Source organism: Paramisgurnus dabryanus, chromosome 21 (genome assembly GCF_030506205.2).
Source record: "Paramisgurnus dabryanus chromosome 21, PD_genome_1.1, whole genome shotgun sequence".
In the NCBI taxonomy this organism is placed as follows: domain Eukaryota; kingdom Metazoa; phylum Chordata; class Actinopteri; order Cypriniformes; family Cobitidae; genus Paramisgurnus; species Paramisgurnus dabryanus.
In genome coordinates, this window is record NC_133357.1 from 12,207,564 (window position 1) to 12,230,378 (window position 22,815).

Here is a 22,815-nt window from a genome sequence, read left to right on the forward strand (position 1 = left end):
TACCGTCTCTTTTAGTTATGGCATTCATACTTAGACACTCAGCTGGGCTGTAAATTTTAAGACCGTGGCAGTCGCAGCCTTACAGCACGTTATAAATCAGACTAGTTAAAGACTTTGTGTGTGAGTGACCACCAGGTGTCCAAAAGAAAATTCTGCTGATACCCAGTAGGGGGCAATGTTGTAGAGGCTGGAAGGACAGGCTGACCTCCCTGTGTAGGACACTGCAGTGTTTACGCCATTGCCTAATGGAATACTGACATTTACAAGTCCCTCACCCAGGTAGTAACGTATAGACTTTTATCGAAGCAGATTATTTACAGCTGTCGTGTGGTGTAATGAAGAAAATGTGCAGTAGCATTATAAAATCTAATTTTGACATCTGTTGTTTGGTTTAAGATCAAAGTAGATGAGTATACTGTACACAGCACTGACCCATAGTTTTGTCATGGGAGTGATGTTTTCGGTTTAAAAACAAATGTGCGCAATGTTATTCCGGTCATTCCCATCCATTTAAAATTATGTCTCCAGCAAGTCTGGATAAAAAAAGGAATTTGTTAACACACGCGCACACAAAAAAAAAACAATAATCCTGATTACTGTTGATTTTCAATGAAGTCAAGCAGTTTATACCTTCAAACCGCAGATCTAAATAAACATCTGATTCATCAGCTGGAATTCTTCAGGAATGTAACATAGCCTGATCAAACACAACTAAAACTGTAATCTAGTTCTCCTATTTTGTGGGTTTGGCAAACTAATCACTTTGCTTTGTTTAAAATACCTTTTAACCAAGATCATATGCTTTTAATCAGCTACCCACGGCTTTATCATGCAGTCATCTGCTCAGCTGTAAAGTCTAGCTGTAACCTGACTTTAACGTGATTTGGCCTCTACCTGCCTGGCTAGGTCAATGTGCCTGCAGGCGGCAAGGCACCTGAATTATTTATACAAAGCATCTGGTCGAAGAAGACCTCCGAAACTTGCTTATTCTGCAGAATCAGGTGTTAAACTGGACAGCCTGCGTGCTAAGTTGTTGCCTGCAGCATCCTTCGACTCAAACCCATTCATTCATGTGATACAGTGCAAGTTTATTCGCACAGCTTCCCAAGGTATATTCCAGTTTTCCATGCTCCACAAAATTCCTTTAGCTGCCTTCACCTTTGATGATCCCCCCCACACACACCCCAAATAGCTCAGATCCGCTTTAATGGCAGAAAGCATAAATTGTGATGCTTGATGATTTGAGATATTTTTGGAGTCCTATTAATTGATGCCAGATTGGTTCCACATGAGTTGTAGTGGTGAGCATGTGGCGAGAGGAACGTCAGAATGGAGTGGGGGTGGAACCGGCAACTTGCGCCTTGGTGCTTTTGATAGAGTCAGGGAGTGGAGGAAAGATCTGGACAGTGAAAGGAAGAAAAACGAAGGGAGTGCATGACATTCTTAGTGCATCTGGACAAAATAACTGTGCGAGGAAGGAGATCGGAATACAGGAAGGAACGAGAGTATTCGTTATTGGAGCCGAGACGCAGAGGAAAATGAAGAAAGGACATCCAACCAGGAACTAAGTCTTGGCATGTTGTATGTAAAGTGTCAGAGGAAGGAGGAGTAATGGAAGGACGGTTAATGACATTATCAAGTGGAAAATGAGAAAACGACAGCAGACTGAAGAGAGAAATTCTGACTGTATCCCAGACCGGTAAGGACTGTACATCCCAATTTGGATTTGCTGTCGTTCCCAGAGGAGCGTATGTGTGTGTGAACACAAAAGCGTGGGAGAATCAGGTGGTGTTTTGGGATAGCGGGGATCACTTCTGGGTGAATGACACTCTCACACCCTCCCACATACAAACACAAGCTCCCTCACGAAGGATAAAACCAATGCAGCTGAGAGATCCAGGCAGCGCTGAGGATACGATGGTGAGTGCCTTCCAGCTATCAGGAGATCAGGCAGAGACCGGTAACAATGCAAGGTGCTTTTCTCTGTGCTGGACGCTGAACAGCATTCAGGGACTTACATCTGCTTCACACGGTGTTTTATCTGGTATGGCACCTTTGTTAAGCTTACTTTGTGCATTTTAGTCTGTATCCAAAGTGTAAGAGAAGACCAATTAAGTTAGGTATGGTTATTTTTTAGGTGAGGGTTTTTTTATAATAAAAGTTTGCTGTATTTTTAAGAGCGTCTGAGTTATCTATGTGTGGGATGTGGTTAATTTCTCCAGAGGAGCATCGAGAGGTCATGTGACAGACACTGACCATCGCTTGCCAATCTTGCATCTGCTTTTAATTGTTCACTTTAATAATTAGCAGACGTAGTTTTTGCCAACACCATAAAGATTTAACAGCACGATAGCGTTGCTTCAGCTATATATTACAAACTGGCCTTTAGGGGGGCTGTCAGCTGTGGATATATTAGACATTACTATAAATCCGCATCATTGCATGATTTAAGTTAAATGAGCCAAGATGGGTGATTCTCACGAAATCCAGACTTAGAAGGTGTCCAGCATCAGATTTTTATTAAAAAGCCCTTGAAGCCAATTTATTTTGCACATATAAGATTAAGGTCAGAAGTTACTATAACCATTATTTTTACAGAATATAATTATTTACATTTTTTAGATAATCATTATCAAAAATTATCATTACCCCAACATGATATTACATTAAATATATGCATTTACAAACTCATGTTTCGGTACTGAGAACTAAAAAGTTGTCTAGGTACTATGAACTTTTATCTGGAAAAAAATAAGAACTGCTTACCTGGTAGCCATCTTGAGTGTCACAGTCAATTATGTCCCTTCCAACAAATAAAAAAAAATTAGTTCCTTGAGGGCTTAAACAATGATTGAAAATTGTTGCGGAGGATGAGAAAAGTTTTCTTTTTTTTCATTTATATTCCTTATTATTGTCTCTACATTTACCAATGATCACCAAACATCACATGTTTCTTTAGTGTAAATGTTTATAGTATAACATGCACTGAAGCTTTTTATTTTTTAATTCTAAATATTTCCATGTCAAAGAACCCAAATCCAGTCATGGACACGTTGCGGTAATGAAAAATTTCCCCTTAAATGTGGAAAAAACAACAAAATTGGTTTGTATGATGTCATATGAACTCATGTGCAAAACAGTACATGAAGAGATGTTTTTAACTGTATGCTTCTTATTTTGATACTCTTACTTTGCATTTACTTTTTTATCAAAATGTTTCATAACACCTCATAAGTCTAATTTTGTGAGAATCTCCCAGATGTTTGTCATCTAAGAAAGTAAAAAATAAACAAATCTTTAGCACCAACATCAAAATATCATTTTAACACCATGCTATTGTACTTTGGATTGAGATGCATGATGGGCCAACATCCAGAATTTTAGTCAGGGGAGGCATTTGACTTTAAAGTTATGGATGATGTTAAATATTTAGTGTAAGGCCGTTGAGAGGCGCGAGTACTTTCTACAGTAATCTTATGAGACATTCAAAAGCTTTGACTATTTAATGAAGCCCATCAGAGACCCCCACCTTAAGATGTTAACAGTGACAGTTGTATCTATTGATGTGTTTTACTGTAGCTGGAGGTGTTGTGATTACGCAGCTAACTGTCAGATTCATTTAATCCTCTGGAGATTCATGAAGGCAAAGCTATAGAACGACCTCATTGTGGATAATCCAGTGTCTGTCTGATTGATGCTGTGTTGACTTTACGCATACCCGATGGCATGAGGGCCCTCAATGGTTAAGATCTGAAATGAATTTTCAGACACGTGCCAAAAGAGATATCTGAGGACGTCCGGTGTGAGGTCTGTTAACCAACAGATGTTTGCTTTGTCACTCTGTACCACATCTAAGCCCTCCGTGTGTTGAATGTTAGATGGAGGTGTTGCCTGGATACAATCTGTGTGCCAATTATCAAAATGTTTTTGTTTCATTAAGGGAAGGGAATATTCTTTTCAGCCTATCCTCTCTCCAGCCAAGAAAGGATGTTTTAGAGAGACTGGCCTGTCCTAATGTTTTTCTTAGCTGTCAGAATTAAACACACTGCCATATTCTCTCTCTGTCTCTACAGTATACTGTATATATATATATATATATATATATATATATATATATATATATATATATATATATATATATATATATAGTACATGTACTTACTACTTACCTTGTACATATATGGTAAAAATGAGACAAATGTTTGGTACTTACTTTTGAGTATCTAAAGTTTGTTATTAGTTATCATATACGTATATAAGTAGCTGTCATTAACCCACACTTGCCTGTAAGTACTTAATACTCATATTGTACATTCATTTGTAAGTACGGTAGTGTTTCTTGTTAGTTACAGTATATCTACACTATAAGTATGTCTCTGGTATTACCCATTACTTACCTTGAGTTACAGAATAACTGCCAGGTATGTACCACTGGTAAGTACTGTGATGATACCATTTAATTACCATGTAGATACTCAAAAGTAAGTACCACACATTTGTCTGTAAGTACGACATATTTACCATATATGTACAAGGTAAGTACACTTACTGTAAAATAAAGTGCTACAAAATACTTCATGAAATAAAGTTAAAATATATCATGCAGATGATGAAGTGTTGCAATTATGAAGCTGTGAATGCATTCCAGTGCCGAAGATTTTTGAACTGTAGCCCATCAGGCTTTGTGCTTTAAGCTGGTAATAAATGGAGGCTTAACTATTGGCTCTATGGCTGTAATTGAGCCAGGCAATTATATTTTGTTAAAGCCTAATATCTCATACGGAGAAGACTGAAACAAAAATAATCTGAGGTCTACTGTAAGAGAAGTGAAGATTTACCAGATGAGTTAGTTTGAATTACTTTATTGACATTAAAATTTTTATTATTACTTATATTATCTTTGAATTACTTTATATTATCTTTGATTTGCTACTTAGTAAAAAATAAAATGACGAGAAGCGCCCACTTAAATAAGTAAGGATGTAATTATGTCTTTTTTTATTAACATATATGGTAACTGTAAATAACTATGGCAAATATTTGTGCAAGAGATGAGTTCATATTTATAAAAATGGTTTTTGAAATGGCGAAATGCTTAGAGCAGTAATTCTCAAAGTGTGGTCCCCAGTGGTCCCCCAAAAGATGACCTATAGGCAAGTGTTTATACAATCGTCATTGCCATTCTGTTTTAATAACGTAAAAATGGATCGGTGGCTAAACCAAAGAGGAGTCAAAAGAAGGATCAAGCGTCAACTGAAAGCAGCTAAAATCCACAGATCTATTAGTTTTGTAATGTACTAGTTTTTGTTTCATGTGTAAAATCCCTGTAATTTCAGTGATTTTGGACATTAAGGGGAACATTTTTTTTAGCATTTTATTGTTACCATAGTTACAACCATAGACTTCATATACCCACCACCTCAGTTATAAACTAAGGGCTCTTTGGAATGACATTAAGTGGGACCTAGGCTGTTATACTATGTTTAATTGCAGTTTTTTTCATATGTGCAGTTTGTTGTTCATATTAAGCTGTAACTCATTTACTTGTTCAAATGAAATAAAAATCATATAATAATTTCTGAAGCACTGCATTTGTGTTTAAAAAATTAGTTTTTGACTTGAAACAGTTGCATATTAAGCTTAAATTTAGCTTATCCTTCCTATTTTGTTGTTTTTTGGGGGCGTGTTAGAGTGGGATTCTGTTAGGTGGTCCTTAGAAAAAAATTGGAAGATAAAGTGGTCCTTGGGCTGAAAAAGTTTGAGAAACACTGGCTTAGAGCCACACCAGGGTTTGAGCAGATGTATGCACTTTTGCTTCTCCTAGTGCTTTTTTGGAAATAAAACCCATTGTTGGAAAACGGATTAAAACGTTCATAAAAGGATTTATGCGTTGACAGGTGCTCTTTTATACTGTATGTCAATGACATTAAAGGAATAGTCTACTCATTTTCAATATTAAAATATGTTATTACCTTAACTAAGAACTGTTGAATCATCCCTCTATCATCTGTGTGTGTGCACGTAAGCGCTGGAGCGCTCTGCGACGCTACGATAGCATTTAGCTTAGCCCCATTCATTCAATGCTGCCATTTAGAGATAAAGTTAGAAGTGACCAAACACATCAACCTTTTTCCTATTTAAGACGAGTAGTTATACGAGCAAGTTTGGTGGTACAAAATAAAATGTAGCGCTTTTCTAAGCGGATTTAAAAGAGTAACTATATTTTATGGCGTAATAGCACTTTTGGGAGTACTTCGACTCGCCTGAAAAGTCCGCTCCCCTTCTCACTCTCATAATGGGAGAGGGAGGGTGTTACTGCGCCAAGTCGAAGTACTCCCAAAAGTGCTATTACGCCATAAAATATAGTTACTCTTTTAAATCCGCTTAGAAAAGCGCTATGTTTTATTTTGTACCACCAAACTTGCTCGTATAACTACTCGTCTTAAATAGGAAAAACGTTGATGTGTTTGGTCACTTCTAACTTTATCTCTAAATGGCAGCATTGAATGAATGGGGCTAAGCTAAATGCTATCGTAGCGTCGCAGCGCGCTCCAGCGCTTACGTGCACACACACACAGATGATAGAGGGATGTATCAACTCTATTTAGTTAAGGTACTAACATATTTTAATATTGAAAATGAGTAGACTATTCCTTTAATTAGGCATCGTTTACAAGTGGAGATCTGGAGTAGCTGCGCAATTAATTTAGGATCATTTGCAATTTATAGATGTATAAATGTGTGTTTTCTGTGCGCTGTGCCCACATTCATTTTACGGTAGGAATCACACATACCCATTTATCAAATTTTAGATGGTGTATATCCAGCATTTTATGAATGAGGCCCCTGATTGTAGCCATGTTCTGCCGTAACCGTCCTGCCACCTAGACCTTTCCATTAACATGATTAATGACCTTGTCTGTCTATAATAGGAAAGAGTTTAGTTTCACTCTTCCTTTTTTCTTTCCCTCTTTTCCTGAATCCAGATGGATCCTGTTCAGAAGGCAGTGATCAACCACACCTTTGGAGTGCCATTGGTCAAGACCAAACGACCAGTCATTTCCTGTAATGTCTGCCAGATCCGATTTAACTCCGAGGTACGATCTTTGATGCGGACTGTTTGATTTTGTGCATGTTATGTTTAGTGCCTTATTCAAATGGCGTGTCACTGTTATTTATAACCATTTGAAGGTCTAAATTGTACAACGTGTTCCTCACGTGAGTTTTTGTGCATAAAGGCTATTATGTTTTGGCTGCGCTTTCTCTGAAAAGAGCCAATGGCAAATCTCTTTTGAAATATTGTTTCTGCATGTCAAAGCTTGAGTTTTTCTTTCTAAGGTTATAAACATCTCTCTTAAAGAGGAAGTTTAAAATTCTGTCATGTTTTAGATACGCAAAGATATTCTGAGCAATGTTTGTTAACTGAGGCACCATGTACTTACATAGTATTATTTTTCGTGCTACATTATGGAGGTAAATAGTGTCCCAAATTTGCTTTGTTACAAACAATCTTCAAAATATCTTTTTTGTTTTTACTTTTTGGGGGTGAACTATCTCATTAACACATGTTATGATCTTATGCATGTTTGAAAGCTTCTTTATTCGGCTGGAATACGAGTTTAAAAAAAAATCCTACTACGTTCAACTTTTGCATGTTTAACTTGCCACAATAATTTATTCAGCATCCAGTATTACTTGCACATCAAAGAAAGCACCAAAAGGCTGATATGGTTTGTTATAGGAACTTCTGGGCTGAATTCAGTTGCAGCTGTGGCAGACATTGTGACATGTATTGTACTGTCTCAGATTAGTAAGAGAGCAGGACCTGGGAGTGCCTCACTAGCCAGGGTTATTTTTACTGACAAGAGCTGTAATCATGGGCAGAAAGTGGCTTTCTTGGTGTGAGCCTGTAATCTCGGGTCTCCAGTCAAGCAGATGTATGAGCCACTTTAAACCACAGCCAAAGACAATGAAAGGCAAGGAGAAGACGAAGAGGCCCAGCTTGCCTGTGGAGACCTGCAAAAATAGCTGTTTGCCCAGCTCGCCTTTAATAAATTATGGGGACAGAATTTGAGACAACACAGCAATTCTGAGAGACAACTGGACTCAATAGTTTTAGGCCAATGTTTGGAGGTAATATTTCACATCAGGGACGAGGTCTCTTTAGATACTCAGAGGGTGCTCTTTCATCAAGTCGGATTTCTATCTCTTAATCAGTCAATATGAAAGATATCAAGGTTATTTTTCACAGAATGTTCTTTACATTATGTAGGATGATTTTAGGTGAAAAACAGTAAATGACTTTGTTGGGTTTTCATAGGCAGGGTCACATTGTACATTGCACACACTGTAAAAAGTTTAACCTGGACCAACTTTAAAAAAAAATTCAATTGTTTCAAAGGTTTTTTTTAACTTACATTTTCTTACTTTAAGTTGACAAAGCTTTTAGGTGTTGGCAATTAAAATAATTATTAAAAGTTTTTCACTTAAAGGGACATTCCACTTTTTTTTGAAAATATGCTAAATTTCCAGCTCCCCTAGAGTTGAACATTTGATTTTTACCGTTTTTCAATCCATTCAGCTGATATCCGGGTCTGGCGGTAGCACTTTTAGCATAGCTTAGCATAATCCATTGAATCTGATTAGACCATTAGCATCGCGCAAAAAAATAGCCAAAGACTTTCGATATTTTTCCTATTTAAAACTATACTAAGATTCACACTGCTTGAAAATAGTCCCCTTGTTTACTTTCAATAGCAGGGGACTATTTTCGGGCACTGCGTAATATCACTACGCCTCCTGCAGCCATGTTACGGCTGTCCTTGATTATTACGCCAGTTTGAGAGTATAGTTCCTAGCCATATCTGCCTAGAAAATCGCAACTTTTCTTTTTTTCGTGGGTCTTAGTAAACAATTTAACTTCAGAAGAGTCAAGTTTTAAATAGAAAAAACATCAAAGCTCTTTGGTTATCTTTTAGCGCAATGCTAATGGTCTAATCAGATTCAATGGATTATGCTAAGCTATGCTAAAATGCTAGCGGCAGATCCGTAAATCAGCTGAATGGATTCCAAAACGGTAAGAATCAAATGTTTAATTCTAGGGGAGCTGGAAAATGACAATTAAAAAAAAGTGAAGTGTCCCTTTGATGTCCAAAAATGTAAGTTGATCGTGTTGTGTCATGTTGTTTTGGTTCCCAGATAGTTGTTGTATGAGCTATAAATTCTGTATCCTAAATTGGCCTTCAAAGAAATACTTAGTTTACAGCCCAGTTCATGACCTTCAAGTCAAACATGTTTGACACTTGTACAAGCATGCTTGTAAATACTTATGCATGCTGTCTAATAAAACCTTAAGCACCACTGATTGGACATCTCGGACACCAGCAGCTGCCCTGATTTGTAAAAGTCATGCATGTCATTTCAACACCCCTGTATGCATGTGTCCCTGCCTGCTATCATTTTCCTAACCACTTAAGATCATAACTTAGTTTCTATCTCTGTGCAGAGGCGGCCTTAGCTATGTTTCAACCGTTTCAATTGAAACGGGCCCCGCCCTAAAGGAGGGCCCCAGCCCGGCGCAAGAATGTTTGAACGTGGGGCTATGATTCCTGCACGGGGGAGCTCACATTGTCAGTGCCTGTGGATGTTAAGCAATCACATATCTTTCATTTTAAATCAATTAATTTCTGCTATTTATTTTCTCTCGGACGTTCATACGCGCTTTAGCCTGTAGAAATCGGATTATTAATATGAAATGAATGTATTTTATAAAAAAAATATAGAACTGCATTAATATTTATTATATGTCATTTAAATTATTTTTAAAAGTAATTTCTTTCATTTTTATAAATCAATGTAGAATCGTTTACAGCAGCATCACAGTGCTTCATAAAAACTCTAAGAAAACGTGCACATGTGGATAATTCTAGAGGTTTAATTATTCTTTAGCATCGGGATCACTAGACGAGAGCTTAATAGCCTTATTTTTGTGAAAACCGACATTTCTTAAATGTGTTACCTGTCGTAGTTAGCCCGTGCACATTCATTCCGACAAATTTTCCGTCACAAATGGAGAGAATATCAATTTGAAGTACTCATCGCTATATGCCCTATTTATTCCCTTTAAATATCAGAGCTGTGCAGAGAGTTGCGCAATTGTGTCTCATTGCGTGACTGTGACCGCTAAAATACACTTGGAGAATAGAGCAATGAAAGCAACGTCATTTTCATTTTATCTGGAGTGAAAGTTTAAGCGGCTCCCTTCCCGAAGTGCCCTTCAAGGGCGCAAAAACGCAGTTTTGAATTCGACCATGCTCTCTCTCATCAGGCTTGTCTGTGCAAGTGCGATTCCAGGTTTTTAATAATACATTATTTTAGGGACTGATTTCAATGGGGTTTTTTTTAAATAATATTATTGGATTTTATACTAACCTTAATGCAGTATTTAACTGTATTTAAAATATGTGTATAACATCTGTGTGCATTTACTGACTGCCTTTAATATATTTTGTGCATGACGGCATTTTCCTCTAACGCAACATCCACACAATGTTCCATTAAATGAACATAATGACCAAGAACTTTAGATAAATGAGGGGTGATTTTTTTTTACAGTGGCTTGGAAATCGTCTATTTTTGTTTTGCTCCCGCATAACAATGTAAACTGTTTTTATAATAGCCTATTGAACATAGATGCCGTCAGCTCTCGTTCAGATTTTTATTGAGCACGAGGTGACAAAATCGCTGGACAAAGATAAACTTATCAGGGAATTCTCAGCACCCAAACACAGAAAGGTGGATTATTCCTTATTTATAAGTTCGGTTCAGTGTCAGTCAGACACTTGTCTTGTTTGCTTTTGTTAAATAATTCAAGTTGAGGGGATGTTTGAGATGTTTTTTTTTAAAGTCAGCCCAGACAGCTGAAAATATACTGCGCAAATCAATTAAGCAGAGAATTTAGCGTCCATGAAAGGGCGAGGCAACTATAATTGTATAGTTGTAATTAAATAAGGTTGGATCATTTCTTTTGAGCTGCCTGTTCGTGAAGCTAAAAGTGCACGTAATAAAATAATATACCGATGCAAACCAACAGGAATCCTTGCTTTTTGCTCTATTATGCTTATGTTTTATGTGGGTAGGGCCTCCTATTAGTTATTGAAACGGGCCACCAGATGCTTAAGGCCGGCTCTGTCTCTGTGATGCAGTATAACTCCGCCCACTTTTTCACAGTAGCCCTAAATCTCACTCCTCATTCCTGAGCATTATACAATACATTTAATATTTTCTGATTGGCTATTATCTTTCATGCACTCCTGCACTGGAAACTATTCAACTACAGTATGATTGTAGATTAAATGATACAATGCCACTATTTATTTCAATTATGTGGATTTGCAGAGCGATAAATGTGCTTTCTCCTACAATGTCCTGAATGAAGAAAAGCATTTGTTCCTTAAAAAAAATCAATTCCCTCATCTCTATGCCATCATCATTTCACGCTCCATTATGGATTCATAGATTCCTAACCTCCACTGTCGATAACCGAGTACATTTATTGTGGAAAAAGCAGACTGTCGGCCGCCATCGTGTATTATGTAAAGCATTCATCAGACTAAGGGCTCGGAGTGTAGTCGCAAGCAGCCAGCGTACTTTGCAAGATGGAGGCATAACCTTGCCGCGTTGCAGAAATGATGTCATGACATTGTGTCACTGTTACTGCAGGACAGGGTCGACTGCGTCTCCCTCTTGCCAGAACTGCAGTGGGCCTCCAAAATTTTTGTCAATTACTGGCTCACATTAGACTTCCATATGTTGGCTGTCTTCTTTGTGCAAATCTGTTGTGGTGATTATATTTAGGTTGGCGTACAGTATGTTTTGTTACATGGTGTTCACACGTGATTTGGTGAGATGAGGACAGTCTGGACTCTTCTTGTGTCCTCATTTGTCCCTGGAAAAGTTCTGTGCGCTTGCTCTGTTTTTCCATCTTTGATCTTAAAAGAATTCATCCCACGCTCTCAGGATTAACTCATCTCATTTATGAAAAACTCGGGGCATGAACTTTCTTCATTTCTTTATTCTGTAGATATCACAGCACTCAAAGGAGAGCTTGCATATCTTGAATTTGGCATGGTGCTCAATTTGTATTCATATCTAATGGCTGAGGTATTATTCACACATAATGTATGCACTCTCCTCATTAAGAAAGCATTCACTGAGAAATTCAATGATTGAATTCTGTATATGAGTTCAAAGGGTTTAAGTAGGATAATTGAGTTTGTATTGCTAATTCACATCCATTTAAGCATTTTTGCATTTTGCAGTAATTTAGTTAGCTGCCAAAATGATTACTAAACACAAGTATCTTTCTAAAGTATAATAGTGTTATTTTATTCGACAGGCTATCACTTACAATATTTCAGTCCATAGCTAAGATTTTTGTGAGCCCCTTTGAACTTACAGCATGGTCAAAATATGTACCCCAGCTGTCACTGGGGAGGTCCCCTTTAAAAAGGTCCTAATACAGTATGTATCATTAGGTGCAGATGTGTATACATTGACACCAATGTGTACTTCTGAGAAACTAATCTCCTATTTAAAAACTAGTTTTCTATTCAAAACGTGACTCTTCTGTAGTTACATCATGTACTAAGACTGACAGAAAATTAAAAGTTGCGATTTTTTATGCAGATATGGCTAGGAACTATACTCACATTCTGGGTAATAATCAAAGACTTTACTGCTGTAACATGGCTGCAGGAGGTGCAATGATATTACGCAGCAGCCGAAAATAGTCCCTTTAGTATCTTTCAATAGCAGGGGACTATTTTCACGCACTATGTAATATTATTGCACCTCATTGAGCTGGAAAATGGGCATATTTTCAAAAAAAGTGGAGTGTCTCTTTAACAGTAGCCCTTTATAGAGATATTGCCACCCATCATTCCTATAGCTGTGGCCCTGCCAATGTTGTTATCTCCCTTACCAGTCCTGTTGAAGCCATTTTAAGCTACCGTATGAGCATCTTGTTGCACGGAAAGCTTAAGTAACTACAGTCAAGTAACCTTTTTACTAACACAAAAGCTCAGTGTTTAAGATATTTGCACAAAAGGGATGATTTAGTTAAGCATGGCAGCATTAAACAGCTGTCATGCTACTGAAAAATGTAATATGTTAGGAATGCTATTGCTATTTTTAGCTGTTTCCAACAGTGTCCCTACCCCATGTTTGCAATTACGACTCTAGACTGCTTTAAGTCTTTTTCTTGCACAAGTCATAGACAACAATCCTGTATTTGATTTATTCTTGGATGTGTTGCAAATTTGGCACACTGTAAAAAAAATGCAGCATGAAGTTTAAACAACTTGGTTTTGCAAGTCAATTTTAAGTTTTGGCATACTTTATAAAATCAAACAGAATTTTTTGTTACTTGATTTTTAAGTTAAAGTAACATAAAAATATATTGTTATTTTTTGTCGCACTGTGTTCAAATTGCCTAGTATTACTGTAGGTTTACAGTATATTAATACACATTTACACATACTGTACACACTTCCGGTCAAAGGTTTATGGTCACTTATTAATTCTTTAATCTTTACTAACATTTTTTGCACATTTTAGAATAATGGTAAGCTTATCAAAATTGTGAAATAACAAAAATGTAACTTTGGGCATTATGTGAAAAACTGCAGTATGTTACGGTATGTTGCATCTTTAGTCACCCTTGCCTGATTTGTAAAAATGCTTTGTTGGCATTTTATCAAGCAGCTTCTAAAGTTCTCACCCTAAGATGTTTTAAAACACACTGTCAGAAAAAATTGCCAAAAAATGGTTCACTGGAGCAGTACCTGCACATTTGCAACTACAGTATAAGGGGGCATGCCCACAAAGGCTTTTGACGCCAGCGGCCGGCGTATGTTTTTAATTGTTTCCAAAAATGCCAGCAGCTGGCAGGCTTTTTCTGCGCTAAGCGCTGAGCACCGAGAGTTTGAAAATTATTTAACTTTGGGCTGTGGCGTCCAGTGGCTTCTTTTTTTGAGGGCGCACGATGTGAAGTTTGTCACAACATGTATGTAGCCCGTCATGTGTGTGGATGGTAATTTCAAAATATGTGTTCGGCGCGTCGAGTGAACCTGTGTGCATCACGTGTTTTGTCAAAATAAAATTCACTCGGCCATCCAATCACAGTAGAGGTGGGGCGGGGAAATATCACAACAACCAACCGGGGCATCGTTCAATGACTGATAAACAAAGCAGAAGTATCATAACCAAAGCGCTCAGCTGAAAAAAGCTGGCAAGCGCCTATAGTCGGCGTCCACCTGGCATTTCAGCAGCGGTTAAATGCCTTGTTGTGCACTCCCCCTAAGAGTTTATATTTGTACCTTAGAGGTACATATTGGTACCAAGTTTATACATATCTTTACCTAAATGCTACATCTTAAGATCTTTCCAAAGGGTACTGCCGCAGTGACATCTTTGGACCATTTATTCTGACTGTGCAGTATTGAAGGAGTTCCCATGGGTCCGTATTCGCTGCTTTTTTCATTATTCAGTCCAATTCATCAGGGCCAGGTGAAACATTTATAAATACAGTATATACCTTTAGACTAATTCAGTAGTACTCAATAGAGCTCTGGTGAGGGTTATGAATCCCACGGGTTTTCTTCTCATTCTCTCCTGATCCCAGAGATCTGTTCTCCTCTAGTCATTTTCCCCTCAGTGTCCTCCGCACTGATCTTAGTACTTTAGACAGGCAGCTCCTTCAAACCCCCGAAGGCTTCGATTACAGACCACCACAGCTATATAAGGCTCCGTCATCACCAATTACAACCCACAACCTGCCACCACAGACAGGAAGACCCAGCCTAATGTCATCCCCCACTTCACATGTACCCCAAATGCCTTTGTGGGTTATCCTATTATATTCAATTCCCAAGGTTCCCAGTAAGTTCTCAACTACACCACACACACAGCTGCAGAATACAGTATGCTTTTTGGTAATAATACATAGCCTAGTGTGAGTTTTGGGAGAGACCATTACAGTATATGACCAAATAAAGAGGAGGTATTTGAAACTTGTTTATTATTAACACCTTTAAAGGAAAACACCACTGTTCTTACCTCAACTTTCATGAGTTAATACATACCTATTTTTTTCAATGCGTGCACTTTTAATCTTTGTACAGCACCTCGTGAATGTGTTAGCATTTAGCCTAACCCCATTCATTCATATGGCTCCAAACAGGGATGAATTTAGAAGACACCAAACACTTTCATGTTCTCCCTATTTAAAGACTTTTACATGAGTAGTTACACGAGTAAGTATGTTGGCACAAAATAAAACTTTTGTTTGGGGCCATAGGAATGAATGGGGCTACGCTAAATGCTAACACATTCGGGAAGCCCTGTATACAAAGATTAAAAGTGCACGCATTGAAAAAAGATAGGTATGTATTAATTAGTGCTGCACAATTAATCGCATCGCAATCGCAATCGCAATGTCAGCCTGTGCAATTATATGATAGCAAAATGTTGCAATTATATTAAATTAATAAATGTGTGGACTTGTTAACACAAACTTTCTGATAACAGTTTGAAGATTTTCCTTGCTGTTTAAAAAAGAAAGAAAAACTAACAAAAAAGGCAGTGCATGTGTGGCATGCACGTGTTTGGTGTGCGTCGTCACTTGTGTGTGCGCAGCGTAGAAATACCAGAGCGAAGATGGATGCAGAGGAGATTGACAGTGATCTGGTAGCTAAAAAAAACTCTATGTCTGTTATATGGCGGTATTTTGGATTTAAGATTACTGACACTAGTTTTACAAATACACATTTTAGCATTATCACTAAACTGTGTGTGTATTTTCGTTAAAACCCATCAAGTTGACTCATGATACCATTTATTATAATCGCAACCGCACATCGCAATATTACCACGAATAACCGCAATGGGAAAAATTACCCAAATCGTGCAGCCCTAGTATTAATTCATCTAAGTTGAGGTAAGAACATAGTAAAATATTGAAAAACGGTGGTGTTTTCCTTTAAAGATACAATATAACCTTTAATTATTTAATGTTTTAATATAGCTTATCATTATCAAGTGGTCATCTTGCGTATACATTATCTCATTTGCTCTTGTGTGCGTTTTTGTATGCACTTTTGTATGTCTGTATCCAGTATGAAACTCACACCTGTCAGTAAATACAGAATAGTTGTCAATCCCAAACACTGTATAAATAAATCTCTTATATTGTTATCGTCCAAGTCTTGGATGACACTCTGGCATGAATCTCTTGGTCCAGCTCCCAGTGTCTGTTGAGCTGTTGTCAACTCATTCTCAGTTTCGTGCACAGATAATCCAGCCACTTAATAGTCATCATGGCTGTCTTGATGGGATGCATTCCTGTGTTTGAGCTCTGGGAAGCTGCCGCTAGGTGATCTGTTTGAAGCGATCTGCCGGGACAATGCCGTATATAGATGTTTTTTTTTTGGAAAAATATCCCATGTTCCTATCCCTCATGTGTTCCTACTAGAGGTCACGTTGATGAATGACTGGACTAGATTGGAGAAAAGAATTGTTTATGTAGATTAGAGCTTCACAATAGTCAGCTGTTTTATGTTTTTCTTGGTTTGATTCGAGCCACTAAGGCAGCTAAATAAAGACTGTTTTCTGTGATGTTCATATAACCAAAGCAGCTAACTAAATACACTATTTTATATCAAAAAAAGTATTATACGTGGTTTATTAGGCTCCATTTGCACTGTAAAGCCTAACTTCTGTTTGGGTGCAGATCTTTTTAGCCTCTTAGATTGGAAAATTTGCACTCATAGACTGATCAAGCATATCTCTTTCCTCTTTTGTACTTTTAGAGTCAGGCAGAAGCTCACTATAAAGGGAACCGTCATGCTCGGAGACTTAAAGGCATCGAGACGTCCAAAAGCCGCCCACAAGAGAGTGACAAACCACCTCCCGGACCCGTCTCTTCTCCGTCACCTACAGGATCTCTGCCGGCCGTATCCTCGGACACGGATCCCAGTAAATCAGGTACACTTTTGGTGCATGCATGCTTTTATGTACTGTAATGAATTACACATGCGGCATGTAGAACGTCAATATTTAGTTTATAAAGGAATTATTGGGTTGCACAAAATGAAACACTCTACACTAAGTTAAACAATATGAAGTACTAAATCATGTCTTCATGCCGTGGTGGATTTTTTTAATCCTTAGAACAAATATAGCAAAACAATGTTAATTCACTCTATGAGTCAGACTAAGACACAAAATATTTTTCTGTAGTTGTGTGGTCTGATTTCACGCATAAGAGCCAGCCAATCAGACATTCCTATCATTGAAGGCCTGGGATCTGTCACAAGCAATTGCCCTGAAACATTAACACAGAGGAGGTCTGGATGAGGGTATCAAACATCCAGAGCCTAATTTTACAATAAAAGCGTTTCTATTGCAAGCCACGTGTTTTACAGCTTTATTATGAAGGCCTAGCTGAAGGACTTGTGTTATGAGATATTAGAAGCACATTGTCTCTGAATCAGGATAAACTTAGGGATTAAGAAGGCTGGGTTGGTGCAAAGGGTGAGCAGCGAGTCAGACAAGGACAGGGTTGTTGAGAGGGAGAGGGTAGATAAATAAAACGTTTAGAGGTCTGAGGATTAACCATTTAAGGCAGATGATCTTCCTTTAATGAGAAGCGATTAAACTTTGGGAGCATTTTAATAGTGGTGAGGTGAAAAGAGGTGTGGAGTTTATAATGTCATCAGTTATCAATCATGTCTCTCTCGGTTTCGTCTGTTTTGGTCTGTTTTAGGTTTTTCTACTGTATCATTGCCGAATGATGAAAACCATCAGGAACACACACATCTAGTAGCCTTTTATGAATGTTTTTGGATTTCATTTTTAGACAACTGTCCGTGGATGCCAAAACAAATTCATATAAAAAGCCTTAAGAAGAATTATTGATTTAATGGCTCTTGGAAACTTTTAGCTGTATTTGTATGTGCACTTTCACCACTGAAATGTGTATCAGACAAAAATTATAGCTATTACTAAGGCTAAATCAATAAATACATTTAATTGAATGAATAATAAGATGATTAATTAGTCAAATTAGTATCGCCCCCATATTGCCCCCAAATAAAGGAAAACACCACCATTTTTTTATATTTTACTATGTTCTTACCTCAACTTAGTCAAATTAATACATACTTATCTTTTTTTAATGCGTACAATTAATCTTTGTACAGCGCATTGTGAATGTGTTAGCATTTAGCCTAGCCCCATTCATTCCTTAGGATCCAAAGAGTGATGAATTTAGAAGCCTCCAAACACTTTCATGTTTTCCCTATTTAAAGAGTAGTTAGAGGAGTAAGTTTAATAAAACGTGGCATTTTTTTAAGGGGATAAAAATGAGAACTATATTGTATGGCGGAAGAACACTTAGTTTGCAGCACTTCGACCTCGGGGGCAGTAATACTGACAGAAGTTTGAACGAGAGGGGGAGTAGTCAGGAGTGATGATGTTACTGTGCGCCAAGGTCGAAGTGCTGCAAACTAAGTGCTCTTCCGCCACACATTATAGTTCTTATTTTTATCCGCTTAAAAAAATCACCACGTTTTGTTTTGTGCCACCATACTTACTTGTGTAACTACTCATGTAACAGTCTTTAAATAAGGAAAACATGGAAGTGTTTGGTGGCTTCTAAATTCATCTCTGTTTGGATCCTAAGGAATGAATTGGGCTAGGCTAAATGCTAACACATTCACGACGCGCTGTACAAAGATAAAGTGTACGGATTGAAAAAAGAAAGGCATGTATTATCATTATCATTATTAATTTATCTAATTTGTATTAAGAACATAGTAAAATATTGAAAAACGTTGGTGTTTTCCTTTAAGACATTACATTATTGTGCAAATATTAATTTTGTGCGTTTCAACCACTGATCTATATAAATGACTGGATTGCGAATGATGTCACAATTGTGAAGCCACTCGCCGCCATGTTGGTATGCCTAACCATTCTGTTAAATCAATGGACGTTATCAGATTTTAATGATAAAACATCACTTTACAAGTCTCCCTGTACATTATTACAATGCACACGTCCAAAGCATGTACTACATAGTTAGTCAGCACCGCGTCAGTGCCGTTGCTTGCGGCAGAAGTTGAACATATTTCTCAACTTTTCAAGCGGCAACACGTGCGTCAGCCAATCAGATCGCCTTATGCAAATAACCTAGGCAGAGCCAGCCAATTACATTTATGGAAGAACAGAGCATGTGTAGCGGCCACTGTGCTTGGCTGTTGGCCACGCTTCAGACAAGCCTTCCGTTAAGCGTTTACGCTTACGTCCCGTGTGAATGCGCCGTAAGCGTTAACACTTAACGGAAGGCTTGCGTCATGTCAAAATATGCGTTCGGCGCACCATGTGAACCTATCAGCATTATGCGTCATGTCAAAATACATGCCTGCTGCAGATGCTACAAAGGGGTTTATGATAAAAAGTTGCCAGATACTCCTTAATCTCATGTGTAATCAGAGTTTAGTGTTAAGCTAGTGTCTTGCGATTTTTTTTGCACATAGGTTCATATGATACACCGAACACATATTTTGACATGACGAGCCACACACATGACATATTTTGAATTCACACCCCTCGGAAGTCACTGGAGTTCAGCTCCTTTTTAAAATAAGTAGGAAAATATGGCTGCTATGGACGAAGATGAGATTACAGCTGTCTATTTCACTGAGGGATTTGTCTGCATACAAAAAACTACAGTCTTGATCCCAGGAAGAATTCTGATGGCATTGTGCCAAAGCAAATCATCCGGGAAACCAGATCCATTTAAAAGAATGCTGTTTTCCGTCCAAACCTCACCGCCGTGACCTCGGCCCTTGCAGGCCAAATGCTCACTTGCTTGTATATCCCAGAAATCGGTTTGTTTTGATGCCTTTTCGTAAACTACTTTCACAACAGTGTCTTAATTGCGTTTCTAGCCCTTGAGTCCTGACAGCTGCAGTTCCATCTGGACATTTAAAGCCCTTTGCGCAGAGGAAGAGAAATGTGTGTGTGGTTGTACAGTGTAAAGTCATTTTGTACAAGGTTAGAGCTCACCGGCTTTTTCGACATCTCTCTATTCTTGTTAACAGTGTTGTCTGTGTGAATTTAAATGCTTGTGACTGATGTTGGGGATGCAGCAGAGGCCCTAACCTCTTTAACTCACTTGTCTACACAGCTTGCTTTCCTCTATGTGTGTGTGAAGGCACAAGAGCAGATTCCCACGCTTCATGAGAAACACAAGGCCGTGTTGAAGTTCGTCTGCCACAGACGTAATTTATTGATGGTTTTTTCTTCACACATCAGCAGATACGGCTTCTTCTTCGAGCGAGAAAGACAATACTCGGACCATTGGTGTCACTGGTTAAGAGCTTATCGAGTTGCCTACTGCATGTCTAAGATGAAATTGAAGCCGAACATTAATGCCAAACCTACAGTATATATTTTGCTCTCTTTTAGAAGGCATTTCTGAAGTAAGCATGCTCCTTATATTTAACTTTTTACATTTCCTGTTGTGGGGAGTATTTAGGATTTTTTTACAAGCTTTGGATGTGGCTAACAGGTCCTGCAATGCCAGGGACACTTGGCAGGTGGCGCGGGAGGTTTGGCATTGAATTGTCCAGCACTCTGTGCCCAACCTGCTGAAATAAACACATCTGGAAACAGACACTTTCGTGCATGCGTGTCTGTCTTTTTCATTGTCAACGGCTGCTGCGGTGTTAAACCAGTGGCAAAAGAACTACAGCCAGACTCCAAAAAAACGACAAGTATTCACCCTGCTGTACGATGCATCTGGAAAACAGCGATCTAAGCGTGGTAAACGAATGCACCCGACTGAATATTTAATAAATCCAGGAGCTCATTCGAGTGTCCTGTTTCAGGGTTTATTAATTATTGATGTTGGGAAGGGTGGGAGCTTTTACCTAACCCTTGGAACATTTGATCCACCTACGTGGGTCACCATCAGACCCCCGCCTTACCGCATTGCACACTGCATTTTGTGTCATACCTCTATCAGGATATGAACCAGTGATGCACGGGTCCATGTATAAACAACATACAAAAAAATAAAATAAAAATATTGTACCCCGCCCGCAATTTTTAAAAATAGTAATTGTTTCAAATAGTTAATAGGCTTTATGTCCAGCTGCACTACTTCCTGAACTTAAGCCAGCTCCTTGTTTCCTGTCTGCCATTATTGGACAAACTGATTAATCCAGGTGTGCTTGACCTCAGTGGTCACAACAACACTAATCAGACACACCTGGATTAATCAGTTTGTCCAATAATGGCAGACAGGAAACAAGGAGCTGGCTGAAGTTCAGAAAGTAGTGCAGCTGGGCATAAAGCCTATTGGCATCTTTATTTCAAACGACCCGACCGTGACCCGAATATCATAAAAAATATTTTTGGATGACATAAATGTAATGCAATGCCATAATTTTGCTATTCCATGTGCAATTTTGGCATGCGAAGCTTGAACAGTCAAGCAATATTAGCATTATTAGCAAATATTTATGTCATCGCTTCCTAGTGTTTACAGTGTCTGACTTCTGCAGGAGCTAAATGAAGGCACTTGTGATTTATGAAATAAATATGAGCGCACGTTGTGTAACCACGTTCTTAAATATGCAGAGCAAAGAATAAACGGGGGGCAGGCGGGTGTACAGCACAGGAACATGTAAATGATGTTGGTGGCTATGGCGGACATCCAGAACATCCAGGATTCTGAAATCCCCGTTACACGCACCCCACTCCCTTGAAACAAACATCCACTAACCAAAACCACATGCGTGCAGCCAAACCCACATATTTCGTAATGTGTAACCGAGTGAGTGTTTGAATAAGGGTGGGTGGGGGGTATAAAGGAATGGGCGGGTTGTGTAAAAGGAGTACTGGGAATCTTAGCTCAGAGTTCATATTTAGGTTATTCAGTACCACACCTGCACCTATAGTCCAAATCCCACCCTCCGGATCGTTTATTCTGAAATAGCCACAAGTCTTCACGCAAAGATCAAGCGTTGACGGTTCTTTCAAGGGCCAGGCAGTTTGCTGAAACATCCTGTATCTTCCAAGAGCAATGTGCCGTCACCCTTAAGCTTTGATCCAGATGATCTTTACGAGCCGCTGAAAGTAGCTTAGGACCAAAAGAAATACAGCACAGGCTTTCATCTGCTCCACAAACAGAGAGAGGGATTTTCGATGAAGAGAGAGGCAGTGTTGTAGTACTCAAGACTCGAGACCATATTTAAATTGTCTTGGTCTTGTCATGGACTCGTGAGCATTTTGACTCGGCCTTTGCACTGCCATGACTTGACATACCCATGGCGGTGCAATAAAACGCAATGGTCCAGTGAGATTGAGCTGGTCTTGAATACAACACTGGAGAGAGGAATGTTTTGTTTTTAAATGAGGAATCTGATTGGCTCTAATCCACCTGCCATTCATGGATTAGTCACCATAGCAGAGGCTATTAAACTGTAAAAAAAGATAATTTCTGTGTTACTCAAAACTGTAGATCGTGTAAAACTTTTGTTTAAAAATCCACCTTATCTGATCTTTCTGTGATTGCATATAAAAGTAATTCTGGGTTATATTATACAGACAGTATGAGGTCAAACTAATCTGATTGTTTATGGTGCTCATGGAGACAGATGAAACCGTGTGACTAATAATTTATGTTGGACCATGTAGTCAAGTGTTTGTAAAATGAGAAAAACATACATGATGCTCGCAAGGCAA

The 22,815-nt window shown here is 38.4% G+C and overlaps 1 protein-coding gene across 3 annotated transcripts in view; it reads left to right on the forward strand.

Annotated features, from left to right (window-relative positions):
• The window catches only part of znf385a (zinc finger protein 385A), an 89,184-nt gene that overhangs the window by 57,694 nt on the left and 8,675 nt on the right, over positions 1-22,815 (forward strand). For all 3 annotated transcript variants that reach the window (XM_065285623.2, XM_065285624.2, XM_065285625.2), the window contains 2 exons: positions 6,987-7,097; positions 16,869-17,043. In XM_065285623.2, the coding sequence (XP_065141695.1) occupies positions 6,987-7,097; positions 16,869-17,043 (286 nt within the window). The remainder of the gene's footprint in view (positions 1-6,986; positions 7,098-16,868; positions 17,044-22,815) is intronic.